This window comes from Chroicocephalus ridibundus, chromosome 3 (genome assembly GCF_963924245.1).
Source record: "Chroicocephalus ridibundus chromosome 3, bChrRid1.1, whole genome shotgun sequence".
NCBI lineage: Eukaryota > Metazoa > Chordata > Aves > Charadriiformes > Laridae > Chroicocephalus > Chroicocephalus ridibundus.
In genome coordinates, this window is record NC_086286.1 from 26008517 (window position 1) to 26034347 (window position 25831).

General features: G+C 39.7%; 1 protein-coding gene across 1 annotated transcript in view; it reads left to right on the top strand.

The window, feature by feature from the left end:
- Positions 1-25831, top strand: part of PTPN14 (protein tyrosine phosphatase non-receptor type 14) — a 121294-nt gene that overhangs the window by 27506 nt on the left and 67957 nt on the right. Inside the window, exons 2-3 of the mRNA XM_063328466.1 lie at positions 15341-15666; positions 23345-23514. Of these exons, the coding sequence (XP_063184536.1) occupies positions 15493-15666; positions 23345-23514 (344 nt within the window). The 5' untranslated portion in view covers positions 15341-15492. The remainder of the gene's footprint in view (positions 1-15340; positions 15667-23344; positions 23515-25831) is intronic.

Genomic DNA, 25831 nt, shown 5'->3' on the forward strand with positions numbered 1-25831 from the left:
GACACAAAGACTGTTTCAAGGTAAAGCAAAGTGAGAAATCAGGAGGCTATTTGATGTCTAGGGTGGTAGGCAGTCTTGATTCCACAGTGGGCTGGCTTCACCATGTTAACTTTTTCAAACTACTGTCATATTTTTTACATCTGTACACAAATAGATCATTCTCACTTCTGTGAGGTACTAGATGAACAGAAGTGAACCTTCAGGATTTGATAGCAATATGTGAACTTATTTTCATGGAGTGGTATAATTGCTCTCTTCTGCTCTCTGAATAATACAGATAAATGGATTAGCCTGACTTGAAAACGGGTAATGAGTCGTTGTGTTGGACCTCTGTACTGAAAGAGCTACAAGATAAATTAGGGCTGAGGTGGTTTCTAGCTTTGTTTTTGATCAGTGGTATAAGTCCCAGATTTTTGTGCATTTTTTTGTTTAGAACACAGGTTAGATGAGTTAAGAGTTGCTTTTTACTCGTTCTTTACTAAAAAAAAAAAAAAGTAGATGAGCTTTGGCTGCAGTGGAAAAAAAAACGCAGCCTGAATAGGCTTAGGAGAAGGGTCTGATCTTCTAAATTATGTATATTACGTGGGATTCGTGCCACCCGCTGTTTTACTTCTTCAGAACACTTCTGAAACTTGTAAAAATTGGCCAACAGCTGGAAAATTTTTTGCCCTTTCCTATCTGCACTGGAGAAATGTTTTCTCTGTCCTTTGCTTATCTTTGCCAACCTTTTTTTTTTTTTTTTCTCTCCCCATTCTCTCTCCGCTTTATGCCAGTGATGGGTTGTGTTGGTTTTTTTTTTTCTTCTCTCCTGTAAGGCTGAACACTTTCATACCTCATGATAAGGAGAGGGTGCTCTTTGAGTCTTACTAGCAAGCAAAACATTGTTTAGCCCAGTGATCTGAAGAAGGATCCTGCAATATGAACTTGGTCTTGTGGCTCTACTAATTAATTTATTTTGATTTCAGTTGTGAAAACATGGTAGACGATTTTGTGCTGCCCTTGTCACTGTCAGAAGACGCGTATCTGTCAGTGCATGCGTCCTTCTGCCAGTTAAAGTGACTGGTTTACTTGAGTGTTTAGAGGTAGGAACGGAGGATTTTGAAATTCATCTGTCATGAGTAGGTGGTGTCGGGATGCTACATCTCCCAAGCTGGCACACACTTGCTCCAGTAAGAACTGAAGATACCTGTCACTTTTAAGAGTTTTAATTCACTACCGGTTATTAATGGTACAGCTGGGTTACCGCTTTTGATAGCCGTGAACAGCTAATGCTGTGTCCTGTGGGAGCCCGTTGTTCAGACAGGCTAACGTGGTTAGAAAGGGGAACAAATCCTTTCGTAGCATGGTGTTTAATGGTCCTCAGTGACACTTTATTGGGAAATTAATGATGATTGGTTTCCTCTACCAGAACACCTGATGGAGTAGGAGGATCACAACAAGAAACAGGTTCTTGGGCTGTTTTTTACGTTTTGTTTGTGTGACTTTTTCGGATTCCCTGTCAGTCATCTATCTGTGAGGGTTTGTTGTTTGTTTTGGTTTGGTTTTTTCTAATTTATTTTTTACCTATTAGCTTTTCTTCAAAACTCCACTTTTTTTTCCTTACTTTTTCTTGATGTAACGTTTATGCTTGGGTATTTTGCAGTATTCTTTTTCCAATTGAATTCTAGGCTTTGTGATTCTAATAGTTTAATATTATTTTTGGCATAAACTGTAGGATTAAGGGCCAGCTATATTTTACTGTGATAACTTTATATATCAAAGTTTAGAAAAAAGACTGAAAAAATGTAGCAGCTTGATTTTGGGATATGTAATCAATGGTTGCCAATGAAAACTGATGTTATGAAATTCCATAAGGATATGGCCATATTCCATCAAATCTTCTTGGCTTGTGACTGAAGAGAAACACAAAGGTATATGAGTAGTCATTTAAGCACATTTCATGTCTCTTGCTTCTAGAAACTTTATAAAAATAGCCAGGTACAATAACAATAAATTCATTATTCTTACAAGGATATCCTGAATTTGACATGCCAGTATATGACTTTGAACTTTAGTCTTACATAGAAATGGAGGTTATTTTGAAGATAGCCCTTCAGAAGGATTCTCCTATTTATGCTATGTGAATGCCTGTGTTATATTTAGGCACTGAAAATACTTTTGGACTGAGTGTCCTGTATTCTGCAGTGGTGGGGGAAGTGGCTGGGGAAGATACGAGCTGTGCTTTCTTTCATGAGGATACTTAAAACTCTTTCCCAGCGCCTGTTCTCTCTTAGGGAGTCGAGACTGAACTCTGCTGCTTCCAGTCTCCCTCCCAGAAGAGCAAATTGTAATCCCTCCTTACGCTGAGGTGCGGGACAGTGGTTTGTACTGCAAACGTAGCCTTTATTTAGCTGAAAGGGAATACTTGAATTTTGTCATAATTGAGCTGAATACCTTTCCAAACCGAAGCAAGGCAATGTCACTTCACGATGTCTCCATGCGGTGGGCTTGATTTCTTCTTTTTTTTTCTTCTTAAGTAGTTCCAGCGTGAACCTGGAAATGGAGAACTGAAGGTCCTGAGTCAAATGTTGTATTGTCGTTATAGTCTATTAGTATCGAGAGGGAAGAGCAGAGCTGGTGCTATCTCTCAGCTGAATCGCACTTCACAGGGATTGTCAACAAATTGTGGGAGTTTCTCATTCCTTGCTCTGCATGGTCTTTGTAATGGCTTTATCTGTTGTTTCATCCCTGGCATCAGTTCTGTAAATAATTACCCTGTGACCCTTTGGTCCTTAGTAACTCTTTCAAAAGCACAGCTAATCATTTTATAAAAAAGGCAAACTGGTTAATTCTTGGCAAGTTTGTCTCGGAGCCTTGTCGCTGCGAATGGAAACGATGAACTTTAGCAGTAATAAACAGCTTGGATGGAATTGCAGCACACAAGCTGCTTGATGGGGAGCGCTTCTCTTTCCCTTCCACTGATACTTTGCCTTCTATGTGGTAGATGTTGCTTTAAGACACGCATGGTTTTGTCTGCTGCATTTTTTTCATCATATACAGCAACTTACTATTCCATGATAATAGGAATTTGTATTACCACAGACTTGTCTTTGTGGTAAATTGTTCAACAAAACGCACACCAGTATCACATCTTGATCTGCAGTTTGATCTCTGTTCAACCTTTTGCCATTCATCACTGGTTCTAGAATGGCTGTGGTTGGAGACGTTTCTTGCTCCTATGCTCTGTAGGTACGGGTAAATTGATTTCACAGGAGTGGTGGCCGTACTTAACAGCACTTCAGTAGGTATAAGTGTCTTCACAACTGCAAAGGACAGATTTTACTTTCTTTTTTTTAATGCCACCAATACATCCATATGGCATTGCCTACTTATGCGGTAGATGCATCCATATGGCATTGCCTACTTATGAAATCTAATTTCCTTTTTCTTTAAAGTAGACGTAAACATAAGGTTTCTTGCTATCCATCTCATAGCTTGTGGGCTTGCTGTGTTAAATCATTTAGCTCCTTTAAGACGCGAGTGTGGTCTTTTGTCAGTGTCCGCATTAAGCTGCAGAGGAATGTGAATATCAGGCTTCAAGTTAAAGAAATGAGATGCTTCCAACTTGCTAACCAGAGACAGAATTACAGGAAAGGCTGTACCACATGGGCCTTCTCCACTTGTTTTATTTTTGTTTCTTGTTTCTTCTCTTCCTTCTCCCAGCATTCTAATGAATGCTGAGTGTAAATGTTAGAGATACCTCATCTCCTTAGACTCTGCAAGTCCAATTATGTGATACTGAACAGTAGAACATGATATATACAAGAGAGACTGTTCAATCATTTTTTTATTTTACCCCGTCTTCTTCTGGTCTGGTAGTTAGATTTTGTATTTATAAATAAGAAAATAAACTTACATAATCTAGATATAGTATTTTTCTTTGCTTGCATTCAGTAGCACTTCAGTGGCCACTACGATGGACAAAGGCCTGTTTGTGCCACCTTGATATGCATATACAACAAATACACCTACCTGTGGTCATACAGAAGATGTTTTGATTTTGTGCGAGTTGTGTTTAGGTCTAGGTTTCTTTCATAAATTGTGCAACTTAAATTTGGAGTAACCTTACTGGTTTTTTTATATGAGAACTAAAAGTTTCAGACTAACTTCTCTGTTTTAAATCTGAATTGCTTGTAAACAACAGCAAAATAAGAAAATGTTAATATTAGATGTTAATGTTTATCTCTCTCCATTTTAATATATGAAGTCTATTTTGTGAGCTAGGGAGAGTCACAAGCTTACGACTCAGTTTTGGCCTTTGTTACTCCAGTTGTATGCTCAAACGTTAACATAAAAGTGGATTAATCTGAGCAAAGAATAAAGCTGTTTTATTATCTTTTTCAGCTCATCAGCGAGTAAAAGTTTCTGCAAAGCATTTTTTCCCTCTGAAGTGTTTCAAAGCAACTACCTTCTCTAATAGGGTCAGTTATTAAGAATTAGGCCTTAATCTCATTAAAAGCTGATAACCTCAAGTATGATTCCAAATAAAGCTATCATCATATGTAAAGGGTGAGTATTTTGTCCAGACTTATGGGGAAAGGTAGTAAAGCATTTATTGTAGCACTATTACAAAAGCTGAGCAAAGAATAGCACGCCACGGTTTTTAGAATTTATTACAGTGGTTTTGTGTATAAAGCTGCAACTTGCATTTTAGACTCCAAAACTAATACAGTTTTACTAACCTTCAGTGCAAAGCTGTTCTCTTGAGTAGAATTAATTACAAATCATGTTAGAGGAAATAACCAGCCAGTCTAAACTTATCTGTTATAGTACTGTTATAACTGAAAAAGAAAAAATTATACTTTTGTACAATGAAAAAATATGGGATTACAGTTTTTACAGTTCCTTCCTCTGAATGCAATTAGCCGCACTTATTGGAATGCTGTGGAAGTAAATTCATAATTTTTATCCCAAGCTCCTTTGAAAACTTTTGAAAAACGTACTAGTGATGAAGGATTCATATTAATGGGTTGAGTGGTACTTGAGGTGTAAGTTTCCCTGTTAAAAATTATTAGAAAAAAAACATGACATCCGTTGTTAATAATATCTGTTCCTATGAGCTGTCTAGCTCCGTGATAACCAGGTGATTGTTTTCAAATCTTGTTTATCAATACGATCTGCAACAGAGATGAAGGAAGAACGCAGAGGGCTGCTCACAGAGAGGGGTCCTTTTGTAGCCTTGTAATTCTGAGACACTGGTCAAAGAAGTCAGTCGCTTCAAAGAAGGTTCCCCCTACCCCCCCTTCAGCCATAAATCTTACTTCTAAGTATTTTGACTGTTTCAGGCTAGTGTTTAAGCCCACACAGTGGGCACTGGAAAATAATCCTTTAATACAGAAAGAAAAGTACCATTAGCTCATTTCCGGCAGCTATTCTGTATTTCAGATGAGGTGTTTTGCTGTCGGAACAAATGCAGTTATTCATAGACTGTGGCTGTGTGATTTACATCAAGGCCTATATTCAGTAAAGATAACATGCATGTGCCCACAATATAATCCTCCTTTGATAGAACTTGAAGGAATATTTTCAGCATTTTGTAGCATCGATGTTTTGATGCATTGAGTAGTGCAGAAGCTTTTTTCCATTGAAGTTCAAAAGTTCACGTTATGATTGTGTATGAAATATATCTACTTAAGTAACTAAATGTGCCTGGTTGTGGGTTAGGATGTACAGTGTGCATGCTTTTTTAATTCTGTTTTTCCTCTCTCCCTCTCCTCCCTTTCTACTCTACCCCATCACACTTGGCTCTCGTTGCGTATCTGCAGCTACACATCCTCCATTGCGTTATCCTGCTTCATTATTTAATATCTGAGTGGGATTAATTGAGCCTCTTTTGGGAAGCAGACCATTGCGCCGAACTTCAAGAAACTGGATAAATTCTTATTCTTACTGTAAGCCTGCAGGTATGGTCTTGCTTCACTTGGTGCCAGTCTGATTACTGTCGTCAGTGGGGGCAGCACTGGATCTCATTCCCGTAAGGAAAAGGGAAGATTTGCCGTTTGGAGGGGCCACCATTTGATTTCATTTGATTTGAAATCATTTTGATTTGATTCGTTTTCATTTGATTTGTTGCAAGTTGAGTGCTTCTTGCTGATCTTTCCCCTCTCCCCCAGTTGTATGTGTGATTCTTTGGGTTTTACAAGACAGATTTTTTTTTTTTAAAAGAAAACATTTTTTTTTCCTGGTTTGCCAAGGAATCAAAATGTGTGGGAACCTCCTTACATTAAATAGGTACCTTTTTAACTTTTGCAATCTTTAGAGTTAGAGCTAGTGTGATGCATTTTGGAAATCTGTAGTTATAACCCAGGTTTGTCTAGTTTCTGCTCATTTGAAAGACTTCATAATCTGCCAAATATATATATTAAAGGAAGCAAAGGAGAATGGGAGGTAGACAAGCATGACGACTGTTTGAGTAGAAACTGTAGAAACTCAATTGTATAACCCCTGTGAAAATCAGAAGAAAAGAAAGAGCAGAAATATCAGACCTTTATTAAGTGCATAGGACCATATTTTGCTGGGGTAACATACCTTCCCGGCAGGGTCTCGGCTGAGAGTAGCATTGTGTGAACGCAGGTGGGCAGCTTCTAGTCTTCGTCTTGACGTGGGAGCGGTAGTACCCGTGCAATGAGCTGCAGGCAGATTGTGCGGTCTCACAAGCGTTGTGGCTATCTGCTTCTTAATCTCCAAGTGCTCTCTTGTCACTGTCCCGTTGCTAAATCCCAATACAGAAGTGAAACTGCAGCCAGCTCTTGAGAATAGGTATGTTTTTCATTAAAGCCAGATAGGTGATGTTTGAACTTTTTTGACAACAAACTTTTTATTGCATCATTTGAAATTATAGAACAACTGTCACTAGTTTGTGCTAGTGGATGTTTAACTAGTGTGAATGCACTGGAGTGTATAATTTTACTGTGTATCTGATACTTGCCTCTATTAGAGCTGTTGCTTCTGCTTTTCATCTTACCCTGTATTTAGAACTTTTATTTTAGTTTTACTCATGTCTTCGTAACGTGAGAGAATAATGAAAACACGCTGTAAGAATTTTTTCTGTGGTTTTTACTAAGCATATCCTTCACTGTTTTTATAATGGTTTTGCATGCCTATCAATCACATTTAGCAGGAAACGTAATCTCTCAAAATCACAATAGCTCTGGCAAATCTGAAGGAGCTGAAAACCTTTCACAAAGGTGACTAACTGAAAGGAAAAGTAAATGGCGCTGATACTACGTTGCTACTGATTATAGTCAGCGAGGTAAAATAGGGACAAAAAGTGAAAAATCCTGTCAAATATTCTGAGAGGCTTTAAGTCACCTGAATATAATTGATTTTAAATAGTTGACCCTTACAATAACGGTTAGGTTTTCCTGATCTTTGATTGTTAGGAAGGGTTTAGTGAAAATTTAGGATGCAGGACCTGGTGCTTTTTCCGAAGGGTGGCACTTAGAGAACAGATGTAATCCCAGCTCTGAAAGAAGGAAGTGCCAAAATACCAAAATGCTGGTCTCGCTCTCTTCTGGATGGTTTGTCCATGTAAAAAACATAACCCATCCAGATTTTGCAGTATGAACTCCTCTTATGGACATCCAATTACAGAATAAATTGTTTTATTTTGAAAAAATAAAATAGTGTGATTTGAATCAACTGGCTATTTCAGAGAAAGTAGCTTTTATTCTAATGTAGCTTTGCCATAGAGGAAGAATGGGAATGTGTTCTGGGGGGTTCCTTTGCCTGCTGAGACCAAGAGCCTTCCTTGGGCTGTGATTTCACAAACTGCTCAGTTGACCTGAACGACTGCTGTCAATTAAGGCAGAATTACTCTTATTCTTCCATCTCTGAGCTGTGTGATTCTGCGCTCTTCCCTGTGCCAGGTGAGCTACTCATGCTGGGCTCCACCGTGAGCCATTTAAACTCGCTAACCAAGCTGAAAAGGATCCTACTCTTTTACTAAGTTAGGGAGGTGAAGTGGCTCAACGAGGAGGAGGTCCTGGCAGATTTCCAGAGCTGGCCTAAGATGAGCTGTGGCAATGTGCTCTGGAATTAAGGGGGTGTGGGGAAGAGCAGGACCTCCCTCTCGTTCCTGGCAGTAGTCAGCTCTTAGATGAGACTGCCCCAGGTACAAAACTGCATCCTTGGACAGGTGCCATCCAGGCACTGATCACTCTTGACTGTGTCTAATTTGAGGTCTTGCAATAACATAGCCAAAGGGTGAGAAGGTTGAAATGGTTAACTGCTGCACCCTAAACCCTGCCATAGCAGAGAGGTGGAGCTGCTGCAGACACCTGGCATGGACAGACAGGCAGCATTTCCTACGCAGGAAGGAAAACTACTGGGGTCTGGCATTTTGGTTTTTTGTTTTTTTCTTTTTTTTTTTTTTTTAACTTTAGAACACGAAGTTCTACAAGATGTACAGGTGAGTGGTAAAAACTCCAGCTTCATTACTCATATTCTTGTGGATTAAAACTGATCACACTGGCAACCCAGGTGTCATTTAGGTATGTTACTTTATGCAGATGTTAACTCCTAATGTGAATGCTTGCAGTAACTCAAAGAGAGTCCTTCATCAGTAGTTGCATTAGAAAGACCTGTTGGATTGTTGAGGGTATTCTGGATTGATGAGTAAGGAAGTAGTGGATAAGGCTCTAATTTCCAGTTTGGGAAGTTCACATCTTTCACATCTATGATAGAGACTGTTTGGCAGACACTGGCTTAGTGAGATCCACAAAAACATTTGGTACTTGTGCACCTTGACGCAGAAGAATAATTAGGTGTCTGCGTGATAGATTTGTATCCACAAAACTCCATAGTTCTGTGGATGCACAAAAAAGGTGTTTTTGCACAAAAAGAGTGGTGCTTTAGTAGGGGAGGAGGGAATAACAAAGGGTGCCCTATGCAATTCAGAGTCATTGAGCACGCACTCTCTCAGGTATTGCCACAAAAGAGATGAAAGAAAGGGTAGAATTTTAACTGGTTCAAATTGCAGTGGTTCTTTTGACTTATTTAAACCTCTCTATATGTTTTATTTGGGCTATTGAAAGCAGAATCTGACCCAAGTGGGATACAGTGAAAACACACAAAAACTTACATTAAAAAGAATAATAAATCTGTTACAGCAAAGATGGATCTGATGGAGAATGGAAATTTTCCTGGAAAGGGAAAGCTGTGATGGAATTGTGAAGGTAGAAATGCTAACAGAGATGCTTTTTGATCTTTAGCCACTGTATATTGGTGTCTGGTGACACACAGTAGTAGTAACAGTAGTGGTTGTCTTCTGCTTTGAACATCCTAGAGTCCTTGCCATCTGTTCGTGCGCACAGATGTGGGATCTCTAGATGCTTAGAGACTTTAAAAGTTCTGCATAGGATATTGTAATAGTTATAAAAATGAAATGAAAGTATAATTTGACTCTTTTTCCAGAGTGTAGAGGTGAGAATGTTATCGAGTTTATTACTATACAATTTTTAAAGATTTAAATGCCTGAGGACGAGGTCCACGTCTTGCCAGGGACTGCATGAGCAAGTAGTTGAAACAGTGGCCTTGCAGCAGAAGGCTTGTATTATAAAAGGGTTAAAAAACCCTTTCATCTGTCCAGAGATGAATTTGACTCCTGAGAGTTGACCAGGCTTTATGGGAATTCCACCCATAACTGGGTGGGCTACAGACATCTTATTAGGCACTGAAATACTCCTTGCCATGTTCTACCTGCAGGAAACACTCACATGAGAACAATCAAGGGAGAGAAAGCTATTTCACAGGGAGAGATTTCCCCCTCTAGACAGAACTCAACTAGATGGAGATGGATTGGGCCAGACGTCTTGTCTCCCATACGCTGTTATTTTTATTCTTCCCTAAAACTGTAGGCTTGCGCACCACTTGCAGCTTCCATCAAATGCTGCGGTCTCGCGCCCAGCCCAGGGTTACATACTTCTGTTAGGTGTGCTGCTGCTCCTGCAGTGCTAGGAATGCTGGAGGGGTGCCATGCGCTGTTGGTAAATACAGGCTGCAGTTTGACAGTAATTGCTTTCTTCCTGGAGTTTCAGAAATTACGTATTTCTGAATAATGTGTGGGGAAAAAAAAAATATGAAAAATTCTTCCTTCACTCTGCCAAAGTCAGCTGGGACTGGCCAGATTTTTTTGTTAGTAGTTTTAAAACACAGACTGAAGGGAGCAAGGGAAGCTGCTAGGTGTTTCATGAGGAAGAGGCCATACAGCAGAAGATGCTTTGTGTGGTGAAGGGCACTGCTACAGTCACAAGACATTCTCCTGCTTCCTTAAATTTATTTAAAGGCCAGGAGGGAAGAAAGGCTTATAAATAATTAAGGCCAAGATAACTCTCAGGACATTTCCAAGTATGTGACTTGCTCCTCTATTACAGACTTCATATATTTAACTGTACCACATTCAAAGGAGCTGTACCATACTGTACATACCAGAACAGTACCATACTGTTTACATAGGAGTAAAAAAGAAAAAAAAAAAAAAGCATCTGATATGAAATGCGCTTAAAGCAGAATGCTTTCTCTCAGGGAATATGCTGGTAAGGCACACCTAGTATTGGGTGAGATAAAATTGAGCATGTCTTGGTCTCAGACATAGTTTATATCAGGCTCCATCTTTAAGCTGTTTTTTAGTGAAAGCTGTTAAGAGAACTTATGTTGTGGTTGAAATGAGATCGTGGGGTAAAGGTTTAGTTTTATTCTGTTTCAAATCCGTTTTCATTCTTTATCCTCTTTTGCCATCTTCAGTCTTCCGATGTTTATGATAGCAAAGGCATTGGCTCGTTGTTCAGTTTTTTTCTTGGTTTACTGAAACAGGAGACTATTAAACTTCACCAAGAATCCACTAAGACATGCTATTTCTTCATCTTCTTGGTGATGAAACTGAATTTGGGATAGATGCTTTTTCAAAAAGCTGGTTTGATTTTACATTTTGTACACAGTGTTTGTCACCAAACCATTTCAGAAGAAATATTTTGCAGAATGAAGTTTAACTTTCAAATGAGCATGCTGTCAAAGGAGTTAAAGGTTTAAAATGCAAACAGAGTACTCTGCTCGCCTGGTCCTGCACCTGGAAATTATGTAGGGTGTGGGGATTCCTGGTGTGTCTGTGTGCCTTAATGGCCCTGACCAGCCTCACCTGGGGCTTCCACCCCACCCTCTGCCCACAGATCTGGGACTTCTGTTTCAGGTCAGTCTGGGGCTGTTAGTCTCTGTTGGAGCTCTGTGGTTGGTGGTCTCCAGCCCTGTCTCCTGCTGGGTGGCTCCTGGATCTGGTTCAACCCCAGCCATGCCTGAGGCTGTCAATGCGTCCGTTTCCATCACCCAGCTCCGCTTGTCCGGCTTATCTCCTGAAGGACTATGCTGCAGTGGGTGAGGACAGTGCTCTGCTGGGGTCACCCTCGGCTCCCGGCTCATCCCCCCTCGTGGGGCAGTCCTGCTCCTGCTGCTCCCTGGCAATTCTTGTGCTTTTGTACTGCACCTTCATCAGCGCACACCTGCGGGAGTGTTACCAAAGTCTTAGTCTATCAGGCTGTTACTTTTTGAGATACTTCAGAGATTTAGTGCCAGGCTTTTGGTGTTTAGAGGGACCTTATTTCAACTTCTGATTTTGAGGTTTTACTTTTGAATTGGTATTCATATCAGCTATTAGTGATGGCTCACTTACAGGTGAGTGGTTAGATGGGAAGGTAAATTGTGTGTCTGCAAAGGCTTTTTTTTTTTTTTTTTTTTTTTTTTTTTTTTTTTGGAATTACGGTCTCTGGGAGACAGTTGGGAGACACTTTTTTAAATGTTTTATATGCCTACAAAGTATGTACTTTAAACAAAGGGAATTTCTATTTAGCAGAACTTAAATTCCCAAGCTTATGCTCCTACTAAAAACCTTGTTTAGTTTGGCACATTTGTTAGAGTAAGCTTAACTCACACAGAGCAATTGATAAATAAAGATGAAGTATGATGGTGGGAAGGAGAAGAAAGAATCCAAAATAATCAAAACCTGGAACAAAAAGAAAAAAGGAAAAATACCCAAAGTTTTTAAATAGCTCAGTCTAGTTTCTTTCGAGAAAAATAAATCCTTAAATAGAAGATGTCAGTTTAAACGATGTCATGTGTCTCTTTCACACCTGAAATATTCTTAAAATAAATCCTTTTTAAAAAGCATAATGAATTCATGGTTATCTGATGAGCCTTTTGTAGGCTTGCTTTAGTTTCTTTTTTGTTTGTTTGTTTTAATTGTAGTGAAAGTGTTAGTTTGAGGAGGGGAGTATTGTGAACACCTGCATGGTTTGGTTAACTTGATTAGGGACGTTGCTGCTCCTTGGCAACCCTTTAACCAGGAAAGGAGATCCTGTAATGAAATAATCCTTGATTTGGAAGACCAAAACCCTTCTATCTCCAGTCTTTTGCTATTTTTTTAGTTGTCTACAAAATAACTGTGAATAAAAATGGGTGCTCCTGATGCTTTTAAGATTGTACAAACATAAAGAAGCTAAATACCCGGTTTGCTTTAGGAACCTGAAAGCAACCAGGGCCTTAGAAATCTTATTTAGAAAGCTCACCAGAAGCTTTCTGAGTGTCAACTTAACAGAAAACCCAAGTGAGAAGTTGGTCAAACATCCAGAAGATGTATAAACAGAAAAGTTAGACATGTGCGTTGAATTGAGAATTAGTAGTTGTTACAGGCTGGACCAATTGGAGCTGATTTAAACTGTTCCTGCCTCACCATCCCAATTCATTCTTTAATTGGAAACTAATCTAAGTGTGACCTTTCATGTGAAAGAGCTGTCATCGGGCATTCATATCTATTTCAGAGGAATAAAAAAGTAACTCAAACCCTGTTTGAGTGCAACAAATTGCATTTATTAACCTTTTTGTATATCTGCATCTTTAGAAAATGGTCCGTCTGATTGCACTTGTCCAGAACTCCTTTTATTTTACTGCTTCTTGAAAAATGGGGGAAATATTGGCCTTGTTTACCTAAGCATAAGATATAACTTAGAGCAGTTCTTTTGCAATCCATGTCGACATTTCTGTATTTCTGTTATACAGGAATTGGTGGGTTTATTCCAGAGTAGCATGTTTGCACACGAGTCTTCTGGGATGACTTATGCCGCCATAGCTGTAGTGTTCAATGTGCCTGGTGACCAAGGCTGATCACTTTTTTTTTTAAACTAATATTGATTTAATCTTTAGGCTGCTATTAACTGTACAGTTACTGTATAGTAATATAGGCTTATGTTCTGTGAGGAAATATGTGCAACTAACAGTATTGCAAGGTAAGATTTTTTTTTTTTAAATGAATTGGCTAGCTAAAACTCTCAGCGTGTCTGCAAAGCTACTGAACAAAAATGCTGTTCTTGATAAGGCTCCACACCCTTCCTTCTTTGTAATTTCCTTCCATTCTTCCCACTTTTCAACTTTGTGTTTCATAGTTTTGGATAGGTTAGCAGGCAAGGTAATTGCCGAATAGTTGGCCAGGGGTTAAAGCACTAGCCTGGCCTTTGTGTTTTAGTACACAGGTCTGCTGCCATTCTCCTGAGTGATGTTGGACAAACTGGCTAATGTTTGTTTCAGTTCCTCTTCTGCGAGTCATGGGTAACGTGTCCCTGCCTCATCGGATTGTTGTGAGGATGTATTCGTGTGTCTTTGGCTTCTGATGTTACAGTGATGCAAGGTATAACAGCGCTCTCATGCAGCCATGTGAAAATAATACATTATGTCTGTACGCACGGAAGTTAGAAATGGGAGATTGAACTACAGCAGTTAATTTGATAGATTTGTTTGCACTTCGGTCAAATAGCATGTGCCCCTTCTCAAAGTCTCTAGGCTTTTCTCTGGTAAAGCTAGTAGACTATCAGGGTAGCTGCGCACCTAACCAGTGAGGTGTTGCTTGTGGTTTTCTGTTTGTGTGTGGGTTTTTTGTTTTGTGTTGCTTTAACCCCCTAATAAATGCCAAGATGTACTGTCCTTGGAAAATAGACTTCATCAAATGTGTGATAGTTACGTTTCTAGAGTAATGCTAATCACTGTAGTCAATCGGTCTGCTTCTAATAATCTCCATAGCAACTACATTCAGTAAAAAGTGAAAATAACTGATTCATGCCGTTCTGTGCCAAATGATACATGTGAGCAATGTACTATCTGTTTGAAATGTCACATCCAGCTAAATGATGCATACTCTGCTGGCAGTCCCTTCTGTTGCTTCTTTAAAGAAGCAAGGAAATAGGAGCTAGTTTTTGTTTGCAGTACTCTCTGTTAAGAGAAATGGACTTTTAAATGCCAGCGTTAGCATCCTTCTCTTTCTCCAGAATATTCAAACAAAACCAGGAAGGCTTGGTAGCAAGTAATTTGTTTTTTATTTCATTCCTGTCTGTGTGTGGAAAGTGACCTTTAAAGCTGGTTATGCTAGTGCAAATGCTTTGTGGTGGTTTAGTTTGAACCTGCTCCTAACTAAACTTTTTTTTTTTTTTTAAAAAGAAGTGGATCTTGCAGGTGAGGATCATAGCTTCTTAAATGTCATTATTTCTGCATCTCTAGTTCTTCTGTCTACTTTGTATTTTGGCTTAAGTTGCATGTGTCCCGATAAATTTTGGGAGTAGTAATGAGAAACATCGTCTGGAATATGTGTTCTCTTCCTCCCACTCAGTTTTATCCTGTTCTCTGACAGCTGTTCCTGCAGTTACTCATTCCACCTGAAAGGGTGAAATGCACAATTGCTTTGGAGCGGAAAGCAAGCAAAATGTCAGGGATTGCCTTAGAGGAGCCTTCTCTGAAATGGCTCGGATGCTTCTTGCCTTTCACATGCATACTTAGGTTTGATTTTTTCAGAAGTGCCGGGTGCCTGCATTTCCTGCTGCTGCAGCTAGCCTTTCTTCTTTCCAAATCGCACCTCTTTTAAATGCCTCTATTCCTTAGCTTTTTAAGCTAGCTTTCAAAGCTGGCCTGAGGGCACAAAAACTTAACTTGAAGATTATGTTATAGACCCCTGTGGTGGGGGTAATGGTGGGAGAGTTAGCACCTCTGGATGTGCACCCTGTAGAGTTGCTGTTTATACTGAGCATCTCAAAGAACGGCTTTGCAATTAAATCCGTGCTTTAAATTCAGCGCCAAAATAGAATTTTGAAAGATTTGTTGTATAAGGTGTTCTTTTGGGAGGTGTAGTAAGTGCTTGGAAATCCTGTGTGTGGAGGTGTTTATTTTATGTTTTTAAATGTGACTCCTTCCCTTTAAGCTTTTTTCTTTTCCACTGATCTTTAGCAACATCTTATTTCACACTTAACTCTACTTATTTGTATGTATTTTGCAGGAATCCCTTGAAGCTCACCCTGGGAATGGACAGCTACCTTCATTTCTGGAGGAGAGTAGTGCCAATTGAAGAAGCCTTCAAGGCAAGTCGACAAGTGTGCTGATAAGTCTGGGAAGAGTGCAGGAAAGGGACGACCTTCCAGGCCAACAGCCATGCCTTTCGGGCTGAAACTGCGACGGACCAGACGCTACAACGTCTTGAGCAAGAACTGCTTTGTGACAAGGATCCGTCTGCTGGACAGCAATGTGATCGAGTGCACCCTCTCTGTGGAGAGCACGGGGCAGGAGTGCTTGGAAGCTGTCGCTCAGAGGCTGGAATTACGTGAGGTAAGAGTAATTCGGGAAAGACCATCTGTCACGGTATAATTTGACACATTTTTAGCTCAGGCAGTCTGTTCGTTTGAATCATGTTATTCTCGGAGCCGGCCAGATATGATCAGCAGCTGGAGCTTGGACAAACATATTCTGGTTGCATGAAAACTGAAGGCAGAACGGCACTCGGGGTTTTGTGCTGTTGCTCATTCATCATAGCTTTGAGAGCTCTTTGTAATACGAAGATGAGGTTTCTTCTTAGAAAGCGATGGTTGTTACTTTCTGAGCTGGGATGCCAAGGGCCAAGTTACAGTAACTTTTAGCTGAATGAAACCATGTTTTCACAAACGCTGCTAGTTGAGTTAGGCCAGTGGGGAGGAGACCACTGGCTTTTTAATATCCGCCTTCATATAAATATAGTCTTGTTACTAACGTACCGAAAGAGGCAACAGTTATGTTACTAGCAGGAGCAACTAGTAACAGTTTGAGGATCGTGGAGCTTTTCTTCCTTTTGTTCAACTGAAATATTTCACATCTGAAACTCTGAAAGGCTTCTTTAATGTTCCTAATGCTTCTGAAAAGGCTGAAGAAACCCAGTCTTACTTTATGAAAGACTGAATTCCTTTATTTTCTACTTCTTGCCGTAGAGTTCAGTGTTTAAGTGTTGAGGCCCTTTTAGAAATATCTCTCCAATGTGCATGGCACAAATGAACTGTCTTTTCTTACTTACCTTCTGTGGACTCCTTACACATATCGTGCGTGCTTCTAGGCTTTTGCAAAACACAAGTTGAAATCCATTACCTGGAAATTGATGCATTATCATCTGACCGTCCTGGCTGACACTTCCTGTAAGCACAGGGGAAATATAATAATCTTGCAGTGTCTTGCATTTGTTGGTCCATGGCCCTTTTCTGATGATGGCAACTGGAAGGCAGCATACAAATAACTAGTTCAGGTGAAAACTAAACAACACCTCCTTTTTGTACATCAATAATCATAAAGAATGAGAGAAGAATCTCACTCCTTGTGTGTGCTGAATAGGCAGGACAATGTGCAGGCAGGAATAGGGCAGAGAGTCAGAATATCACACAGTGATTTTTTCATGCTTTTTTTTTTTAATTTGGATTTTAGTAGAATGATCTTCACCCTCCCCTTCTAGAGATGAAGATTTCCCTGTAATTACTTTTTCTTTTTTTTTTTTTTTTTTTTTTTTTTTACTTTCTGTTGGTGATGCTTTAAGGTGTCCTTACAGAGAAGTTAGGTCCTTCCCTTTCCTTCCATTGCATAAAGGCGTGAAATGAATGAAGTGATTCTCCTCATATTCATTCTGGGCTTATCTAGTTGGTGGAGCAGAAGTCTGGGGCCTAATGATTCTCTCTGGAGGTCCACCTGCATTTGCGAACAATAGCTCTGTCAGTGGGTTAGCATTCTTTTCCACAAAGCATTTTGTGATTTCAGAATGTGTTTTGTTCCACTTTGGAACAAAGCCTGAAGTTTCAAAATTTTCCAGAGAAAAGAGACTGGACAGTGGAATAGCAAAGGAAGGTGTTTTGGTCAGTATTCAATTTCATGGGGGTTTTCTATTGCTTTGGTTTTTTCAATTTCAGAATTATTTGTGTCATGCAAAAAGAAGTATGTCAGCACAAAAAGTTTGTGTTTCAAGATAAGTATTTTAACAACACAGAAGAGAATGCTTTGATGTTGTTGGAACACTTTCCCCTTCTTTCATCACCCTGCCCACTTTTTTTCTAAACAAAGTTTTGGCAATGTTGAAGCAATTTTGTAAAGTTCAGATTTCAACAGTACTGCATTTTTTGACAGAAGTTGGGTTTTTTTAGTGTCTTTTTCTGATTGATTCTGGTAGCATTCATTGCTGCTTTAAATGTTTAGGAGAGAAGAGAATTACTGACCTCTTTCAACTCTGGGAGGGTCTCCCTCTATCTTTTTCTGCTTGATTTATAAGGAGTAATTGGAGCTAGCAAGCTTGGGGGTGCCCAGTGCTGGGTGCTGTCCTCTCCCTCAGACCCAAAAAGTCTTGCCATGGTTTGTAGGGAAACAAGACTGATGCAGTCATTTGGTGACTGTTCCCTTCTCTCTCTCTAGTCTTACCACCATTTTTGAGCTTGCTGGCCAATCAAATTCTACAAAAGGGGTAAAACTACTTTGACAAAGCTCAGATTTCTATAACATTTGTGCAACTGGACAGCTGTGTAGAGGAGAGAAGCCCATCTGAGAAGACAATCCTTCGAAGTGTCCGTATTAGAGAGAGACTTTTTAAATTCCCCAAATGCAGCAAAAACTTCAGCTGGAATATGCCTTTTCTTAGAAGTCCTGATAGGCAAACTATGATGTACAAGTAAGGAAGAAACTAAGCTTCATTAAATTCCATGCTTGCAAAACAGTACTAAAATCCTGTTTGCCTCCCCCATGCAGTCTCAGGTAAGAATATGTGTTCTCTTGAAAGTAAAGATCACTTTTTGTTTGATACTTTAGTTTGGTCTTATGTTGAAATAAATCCAGGGTGTACCCCAGCTTTCACCTTTGTGTTAGGAGTACATCTGTGTTTCAATCAAGCCAATTTCTTATAAATAAACAAAAAACTGTCCAAACCCTGCCCTGCTAAAAAGCAAAATTGTTTGAGATGACTGTATATATTGTTGTGAAGGACTGTCAATCGTTATACCACACATGACTGAAGAACAGTATCTAATGGATTATGCATATTTCTGTTTGATCTCTGGGGAATGCAGCTCCCTCCCTGACTGAGTCAGGGTTCAGGAATAGGTCAGTAGAAAGTGTAGCCACGTAACTACTGTAAATTCTGGTTTTATCCTTTTCAGCAAAGCTCTTGACAAAGCATCAGGTCTTCTAGTTGAACAGTTACTGGTTCCAATAAAATGAGCTCCTGTGCCATCGTTACGTAAAAAGTAAGGACAAGAAGAGGGGAGGAAGGGAAAGAGAGGAAAGATGAGGTCAGAAACGTCATTTTACAATCTTGTATGTGCGCAGATTATAAAAAAGGATTTTTTTTTTTTCACAATATAATGGCATTTTTCCCTTCAAGTGAGACTAGGTCAACCTGCTTGAAATAAGAGTAGTCTGTACAAATCTGTTGTGAGACTTCATGTCTCTTTCTCCTTTTTGTTCTCCTTAATTCACTTTATAAAATGATAAAAAGTTTAAAGATGGAATGTTCTGATGTATTGTAAGGTGGGCGGGGGCAAGAAGGTCCCTTCTGACCAAAATTACTCTTCCAAGCTGAATTTCACAGTGGTACCTCCAGCGCTACCATGCTGCAAAACTCTAAGCAAAGCAGGAGGATGACGGGCCGAGCACCACAGGTGGATGCTGACTGCTGTGCAGGGGTGACTGTTTACTGCCATTCAGACCCTTTTTTTTTTTTTTTTTTTTTTTTTTTTTCTTCTGTGCCCTAGTGGGTGTCCCCTCCTCATAGGGCATGGCTGAAAACCTGCATTCGGCAGCCAGGTTGCCTTGAAGTTTGGCTTGGTTTGACTCGTCTTGCCAGCAAAGTTGTGATGGGATTCAGGCAGCACTTGGACAAGAGACCTTCTAGGAACAATTGGCTGCCGTAAATGATGCCTTCTCCTCTGTGAGAGTGCCCCGGGATAGCAGGGTTTAATGCTTTTTGCGCGGAGGAGCTGGAACTCTGCCTCTTTCTCTGCACCTAACCAGATGCTTTAATAAACACCAAGCCTGTCTGTCATCTCCTGTTGTTGACAATGCTACTCTTTTTGCCTGACATAAAGGCAGGGGTAGTTCTGGACTTGGGAGTATAGCTAAGTCCAAGTCCAAAATGAATATGTTACCTCCCGAACTGTCAGCTATAATGTAGTCTTTTTTTTTTTTAAGACCTCAGCACAGGTTTTCTTTTCTGGCTTACCATATTTGGAGGACTGCCTTTTCTTGTAGTGTTGTTGGGGTGCGCAGGTGCTTTGGTTCTTGTTCGCTCCTTTAGCAGAGGACCGCAGCTCCTGGAGGAGTGTAAACTGGTTTCCTTGTATAACATATGAAGTCATATGTGGTAGGTGAGACAAATTTTAAAACCATGAGAGAAAATGAGACTCTTTTCTAACATAGCTCTTCATGTATTTGCAAATTAGGCAGACCAAAACCACTAGCAACTGAAGCTCTTTGTCTGCAGAATGGAGTGTGTGCATACATTTAGCATTATGAAAAGCTTTCCTTCAGTGTGTATCACCAGTCTGTCAATTGTGGCTGGAAGAAGGATTTTTGGGTATTTTTATTTATTTTTTTTTTTTTTAGGAGTGAAAGCATCATGCATTTTCTTTGCCCCTTTGACTGCTTGATGTACCTACTAGACCAGCCTGCGTTACTTCAGAGCCTGCCAAGTGTAGATACTTACTCCATGAAAACTGGAGGGAAGTCAGTGGTTCACTTTGTACAGATGGACAAACAGACCAGCTTTTGGAATCAACCTAGTTTTCCACCAGCTGCTTATAGAGAAAAAGATACAATTTTTTATATTGCCTCATCTAATTTGTGGGGTGTGTGTACTGTAAAAATGTTTTATGGGCTGGAGTGTATGGCAATGCATGACTCGGGTTCTTCAAGGACTTCTGGATGGTCATATCCCTGGTCATAGTATACTGAACTTGGTGGTCCAGCCATTTCCAGTCCCACATTCCTCTGTTCTGTTTGGGGAATTACTACTGTTCCTAGGGGAGGGAGAGTCTCTTCAGGCATTTGTAGTAGTGGCTATGGAAATTCTTCCCCACTGTGGGTTGTTAACAGATGCTAACGTTTTCAAGTAGTAAAGTTCCTGGTGACAGGGAGCTGATACTCAAATAACTCTGTTGATTGTTTCTCCGAAGTACATGCATTTGTGACTTGAGCTCTGCAGTCCCTGTGCTGCTTCTGCAGTTGCTTGATCCTCTCCAGGCTGCTTTCCAGGAAAACGGTCGTCTTTTAGTTGTGTGAAATGCATGCTGCTGTGGTCAGTCCACGGTGTCTGCTATGGTCTAGAAGATTAAGCACTGCGTTCCCCTCACTTCTTATTCCTTGGAAGTGATTCAGGATTCTGGATTTGGTACTTGAAGAGCCTTTCTACCGTAGCAAATCTAAATTTTTGTTGTCCCGCTGCCCCCATTCAAAGCGGAGGGACTCTGCTCATTTGAGCTGTTTAATTGCAATACCCTTAATCCCTTGAATAACTCTTTTAGACTTCAGACTCTAAATCATCTTAGTTGCTAGATGTTTTAGAAGTACTTGACACTGCAAATTTGGGTCCTAGGTGATGTGAATGTTTACTTTTTAAAGTAATATTGAAGATCTGTTTTCACAGCTCTGCAGTTTCTTGATGAGGATGAGCTGCCCTGCAGTGATTTTTAAGAGTTTGTGCATTAAAGGATTTCCCTTTTGAGGTGGTAACATCACTGTGCTTTTTTCTGCCTTTGCATGAATTCCTCTCCTTTGCTGTCTCCACTGTCCCTCCCACCTTCATTTTAATCTAATTACTATCATGGTGAGCTTGTCAGAAAGAACTTTTTATCTAGTGAGAGAGAGAGGGATAGTAGACACGTATCAGTGAATTGGTTAGTTTTGTTTTAAGTTTATCCTATAGGAGATGCTAACTCCTTGATCTATTTGTGCACTGGATTGATCGATTTATTGAAGATATCTTTAAATTCTAGAAGATTCTACATAGATTCTCTTCAAAAGAAGAACTACCTTGCTTCACTGTACCAAACTAGGCTTAAGGAGAAAGGACTGAGCAGTGTTCAAAGCTATACTGCAGGTTTGTCAGGCTTAATTGAGGAATCAAGTTGAATTAGTTATCATCTTAGTCAAATGGTAGTCTGGATGTTCTCCGAAGTTGAAAATATGTACATGATGAGACCCTAAAGTAAATACATTAGCACCCCAATTCAGAGTTTTTGCGTATAATTCTCTCTTGCATGCCCTCAGCTGTAAAATAGTTGGAGCAGCGTTGCCTCTGCTGGCTTGTTGTCATTTGTAAGCATTTTAATTTTTCAATATTGCATTAGGTGCCCTTGTATTGTATGTTAAGTCATGGTACACGCAATGGTGTTTAGAGAAGTATCCTTACGAAAGTGAAACAGGCTGTTGATGGTGGCTTTTGCAAAGTGTAATGGTGACAATTTGCCTGCTACTTTTGAAAACTTTTTATTTAAAAGCACATCTAAACATCTGGGAAATCCAGTTGGTGAAAACTTTTTGTATGTATTAAAAGTAATTTCAAATGAAAGCTTTATCAAACAGCAAATAGAGTTTTTTCTATTCTTTGTCACAAGAACCTTTATTTAAAATGCAGTGCTATGTATAAAGGATTGTGACTGCCTCTGGAAGGATTGTTGTCCAGGTAAGTTAAGATATAACAGCAAAATAAGTATCTTATTTGTTTTAATCTAATCTAATGAAAACTACTGGAAAGTTTTCATTGAACAGGGAGTCAGCTGGATTAAACACCAAGAAAGTTTATTGAAATGAAATGAAAGAAATATGCAGAATAGTAATGATGCCCCTTTCAGAGCCTAAATCTGCTTGGTGTCCACAAAAGTTTCTCTCACAGTTTCTGTTTCATTCATTGCAGTGTTAATACAGAGTGGTATTTTATATTGAAGGCATTGCTGGAAATCTCCAGGTGCTGTCAGCTGAAATTCTGAAGAAAAAGATGTTGATACAAACTTCACAGTTAGGGCTACACTCAGATTTCCAAGCAATTGATGGATTAGTTTCTTTGCTAAACATTTACACTTTTTTTTTCCCACCTTTTCTTCAGCTCTGTGGTCCTAGTACTTGCTGTTAATTGTAGTATGTATTTGCCTGCAGTAGTAGGTCAGTGTGTTTAATACAGTGGTTTAAGGGCTTTTCCGTAGAATCCTTCATGATGGATTGGCTGTTCCTTCAGCTGCTTATTACCAATTTGTACTATTTGAAACTCTAGTTCTGAACGCTGTTCCTTGTTAATTACTCTCCACCAGCAACAGTTCCATGTGGCTTATACAGGAGGTACTACAGCTGTTGAGATTTACACAGGATAGGAACTAGCTGAGGTGTTCAACCTGGTATTTCTCTAAGAGCCTAGAGCAAACAACGTGTGTGTGATGCACATTTTAAATGTAATACTTGTCTGTCATAAAACCTTGTTGACTGCATTAAAAAAAAAGTAAACATGTTGTGTTTTGAGTAAATGGTTCTGGTATTGGTAGATATATTTTGACACATGCGTGTGGGTTTGCATTGTTTTTTATAGTTGTAAGAGTCCTTGTTCTTTGCCTGCAGTGGGCCTGATCCAAAGTCTCGTGACGCCTTTGTGCTTTGATTCAGACTTAGTGTTTGCTGTCTGTTCACAAGGCGCAGGTGTAAAAGAAAACAAAGACTCAGACACTTTCTGTAAATCATTTATGTCACCCATGCCATAATGTCAGACAGAGCTCTTTAATATGCATTAGGGAGAGATGGTAAGGGACAGATAGTACTCTGTGAAGTATATTATATTGCAATATTAATTTGTCATTGACTTCAAGATTGTCCTAAAAATAAAGAAGGACAGTAAAAAAGAAATTATTCTGATTTTGCATATGGAAAAATTTACACAATGCCATCTGTTCTTATTTGCATTTGTGTCATTGATCGCGTGTGTGATCTAGCTGATAAAGGTAAACTGACACTATTTTGTTTCTTTGTCTAGACACACTACTTCGGCCTTTGGTTTCTCAGCAAGAGCCAGCAAACCCGCTGGGTTGAACTGGAAAAGCCTCTGAAGAAGCAGCTGGACAAATTTGCCAATGAGCCTTTGCTTTTCTTTGGGGTAATGTTCTACGTGCCCAGTGTTTCCCGACTGCAGCAGGAGGTAACAAGGTATGTGATTTCCCTCTGTTCACACTATTGTGATACAGCTGAGAGGGAACGCACACTTGCTCTGTTTCTGGCGTTCAGTATTTGCTCGGGTATCATCTGGTTCTTTCCTTTCCTGATGAATTGCCCAAATGAGGGAAAGTGAGAGGAGTCACCACTTGATTATATCTGTTTGGAAAAAGAAAAGAATGATTATACATGACCAACTGCAGAAACAAAAAGGGAATAATAGATATATGTTTAAAAACCTGACGTAAATTTTAAAGGGACTGTGGTAACCATACTCTTTTTCTGTAACTTTCTACCAATTTAACGGGTAGCTGTAGGCAAAGGACCTCTATATACAGTTTTAGTTTATTATTTTTGTGTCTACCTGTGCTTTGCTGAAAGTGAACTTTGGCATCTTTTCTGGGTTTTGCCCATCCCACTCCTGATTTTTTTTTCCTCTTACACTTCACAAAAGGATTAAAATTGTTAGAGGGTATGAGTACTTTAATTATGATCAGGGTGCACCTTTGCAAACAACTTCAGTGGGAATTACTCTTTTATTCAGAGCCCTGTGCTACAGTTGTAACAATGCAACTGCTTTGAGGGGCTGTTCTTGTAAACCACATCACTGTGTGGTTTTTGCACATCTGTGCTGTATTTAAATATAAAAAAAAAAAAGAGAGAAAAAATAGCCCACCTCACCCAAAAAGGGGTGGGCTTGTTTTCCTTTTAACCAAAATTATTTCATTTATCTGGTCTAGAGCAAAGTTGCATCAGCACAACTAGAGGTAAAACCTGGAATAAGTGGGTGAGGGCTACAGGGTGGTAGAAGCCTTCCCACTGAAAAAACTGTTGTGTTGCTGCAAACCTGAAATTCACCATGTGATCATCACGTCTAAAAAAGATTTATAAATAGTAGAGAAAGAGTGGCTTTAATTCTAGAAGGTGTGCAAGATGTGAAGCATTTTTTATATTGCAGATTGTGTATTTTAAAGGTTTTTTTCTTAACACTGAACTGGAGAATTGACTTTGGTAGGATGCGAAAGATTTATTTCTTAAAATGACATCTGCCAAGCAGTCCCTTGACTATGGTATATGTAGAACTCTTGCCAAACAGTAGGTCGAAAGCATTACAAAACTTAAATTTCCCTGGGAATAGACTGAACATCAGTGCTCGTCTGTGTGTTCCTTCTTTGTACACACTGGGAGAGGGAAGCCTCATACCTTTTCCTTCAGAATTATTTAACATGCAGTTGGAGTGTCTGAAATGTTCTTGTTGCTCGCTTTTGTCAGCCCAATCCTGGCCTAGTTGTGTGCAAGGAAGCATTGTAGCTACTTGAATGCTATTATCTCTTCAAGCTGCAGCCTGCAGTGCTGATTGCTCATTCATGGCTCACCTGCAGAGGTGTATTTGCTCATTCTGCCCAGGTTGGTAATAACAACATTTCAGTGACAATCGAACTTCACAGCGCTCTCAGCTGGAGTGGCTGCTGAATTGTTTTTCTTTCTGAAGTGATTGATAACATAAGCTGCAGAGTCTTACAAGTGCCTCTTATGTTTCTTTAAATGTCTGTTGCTTACTAATGGATCTCAGATACAGAATAGCCTGTTAGGAGATGATTTTTTTTCTTTGGTGTTTATTTGAAGTGGAATTGCTTCACCATAGATGTTGTGACAGCAAAACTTCAGCAAACCTTCAATGGCAATTCTAGGTAGATGCAGTCAATCCAGTGTCTGAAGCAATGGGGGACATGGAGGACTCTCCTGAAACAAATGGTGGAGAAAGGCTTAGTCTAACGTGTGAATAGATGGACAGATGGGAATTTTTTTTGTAGTTTTTTTTTGGCTTTGTTTGGTCCTGGTAAACTGACTAAACATTTGTTTTAAAATTGAGACCAGCTGCTTTTAGGATTAGGCTTGATCATGATATGATTACCTGTGGTGGTGAGGTAGGCACTAGACTCGCCCACTCAGTGCGTATGTGCTTGACTTATATTTATGTACAAATGACAAATCTGTCTTAAATGCAAAACTGGTGATCAGACGTTTTATCTTTTCCTGGGAAGCTGCAGAACCACCACAAGCAAACCCAACCACAAAACAAAACCATCAACCAAAGGCTGAAGCTGCAAAGCTTGTGACAGCACTGCTAGCAGTGAACCCGTTACCTCTGTGTCCTTCTCTTGGTGGAAATATCTCCAGCCCTGACCTTGCTTGGCCATGTGTGGAGCCTGAGGTGAAACCCATCTCTCAGTCCAGACTTTTAGTTAACTGTAGACTCCAGAATTTCCAGGGTTGATTACTATTCCTTGAAGATGATGAAAAGTCTTCT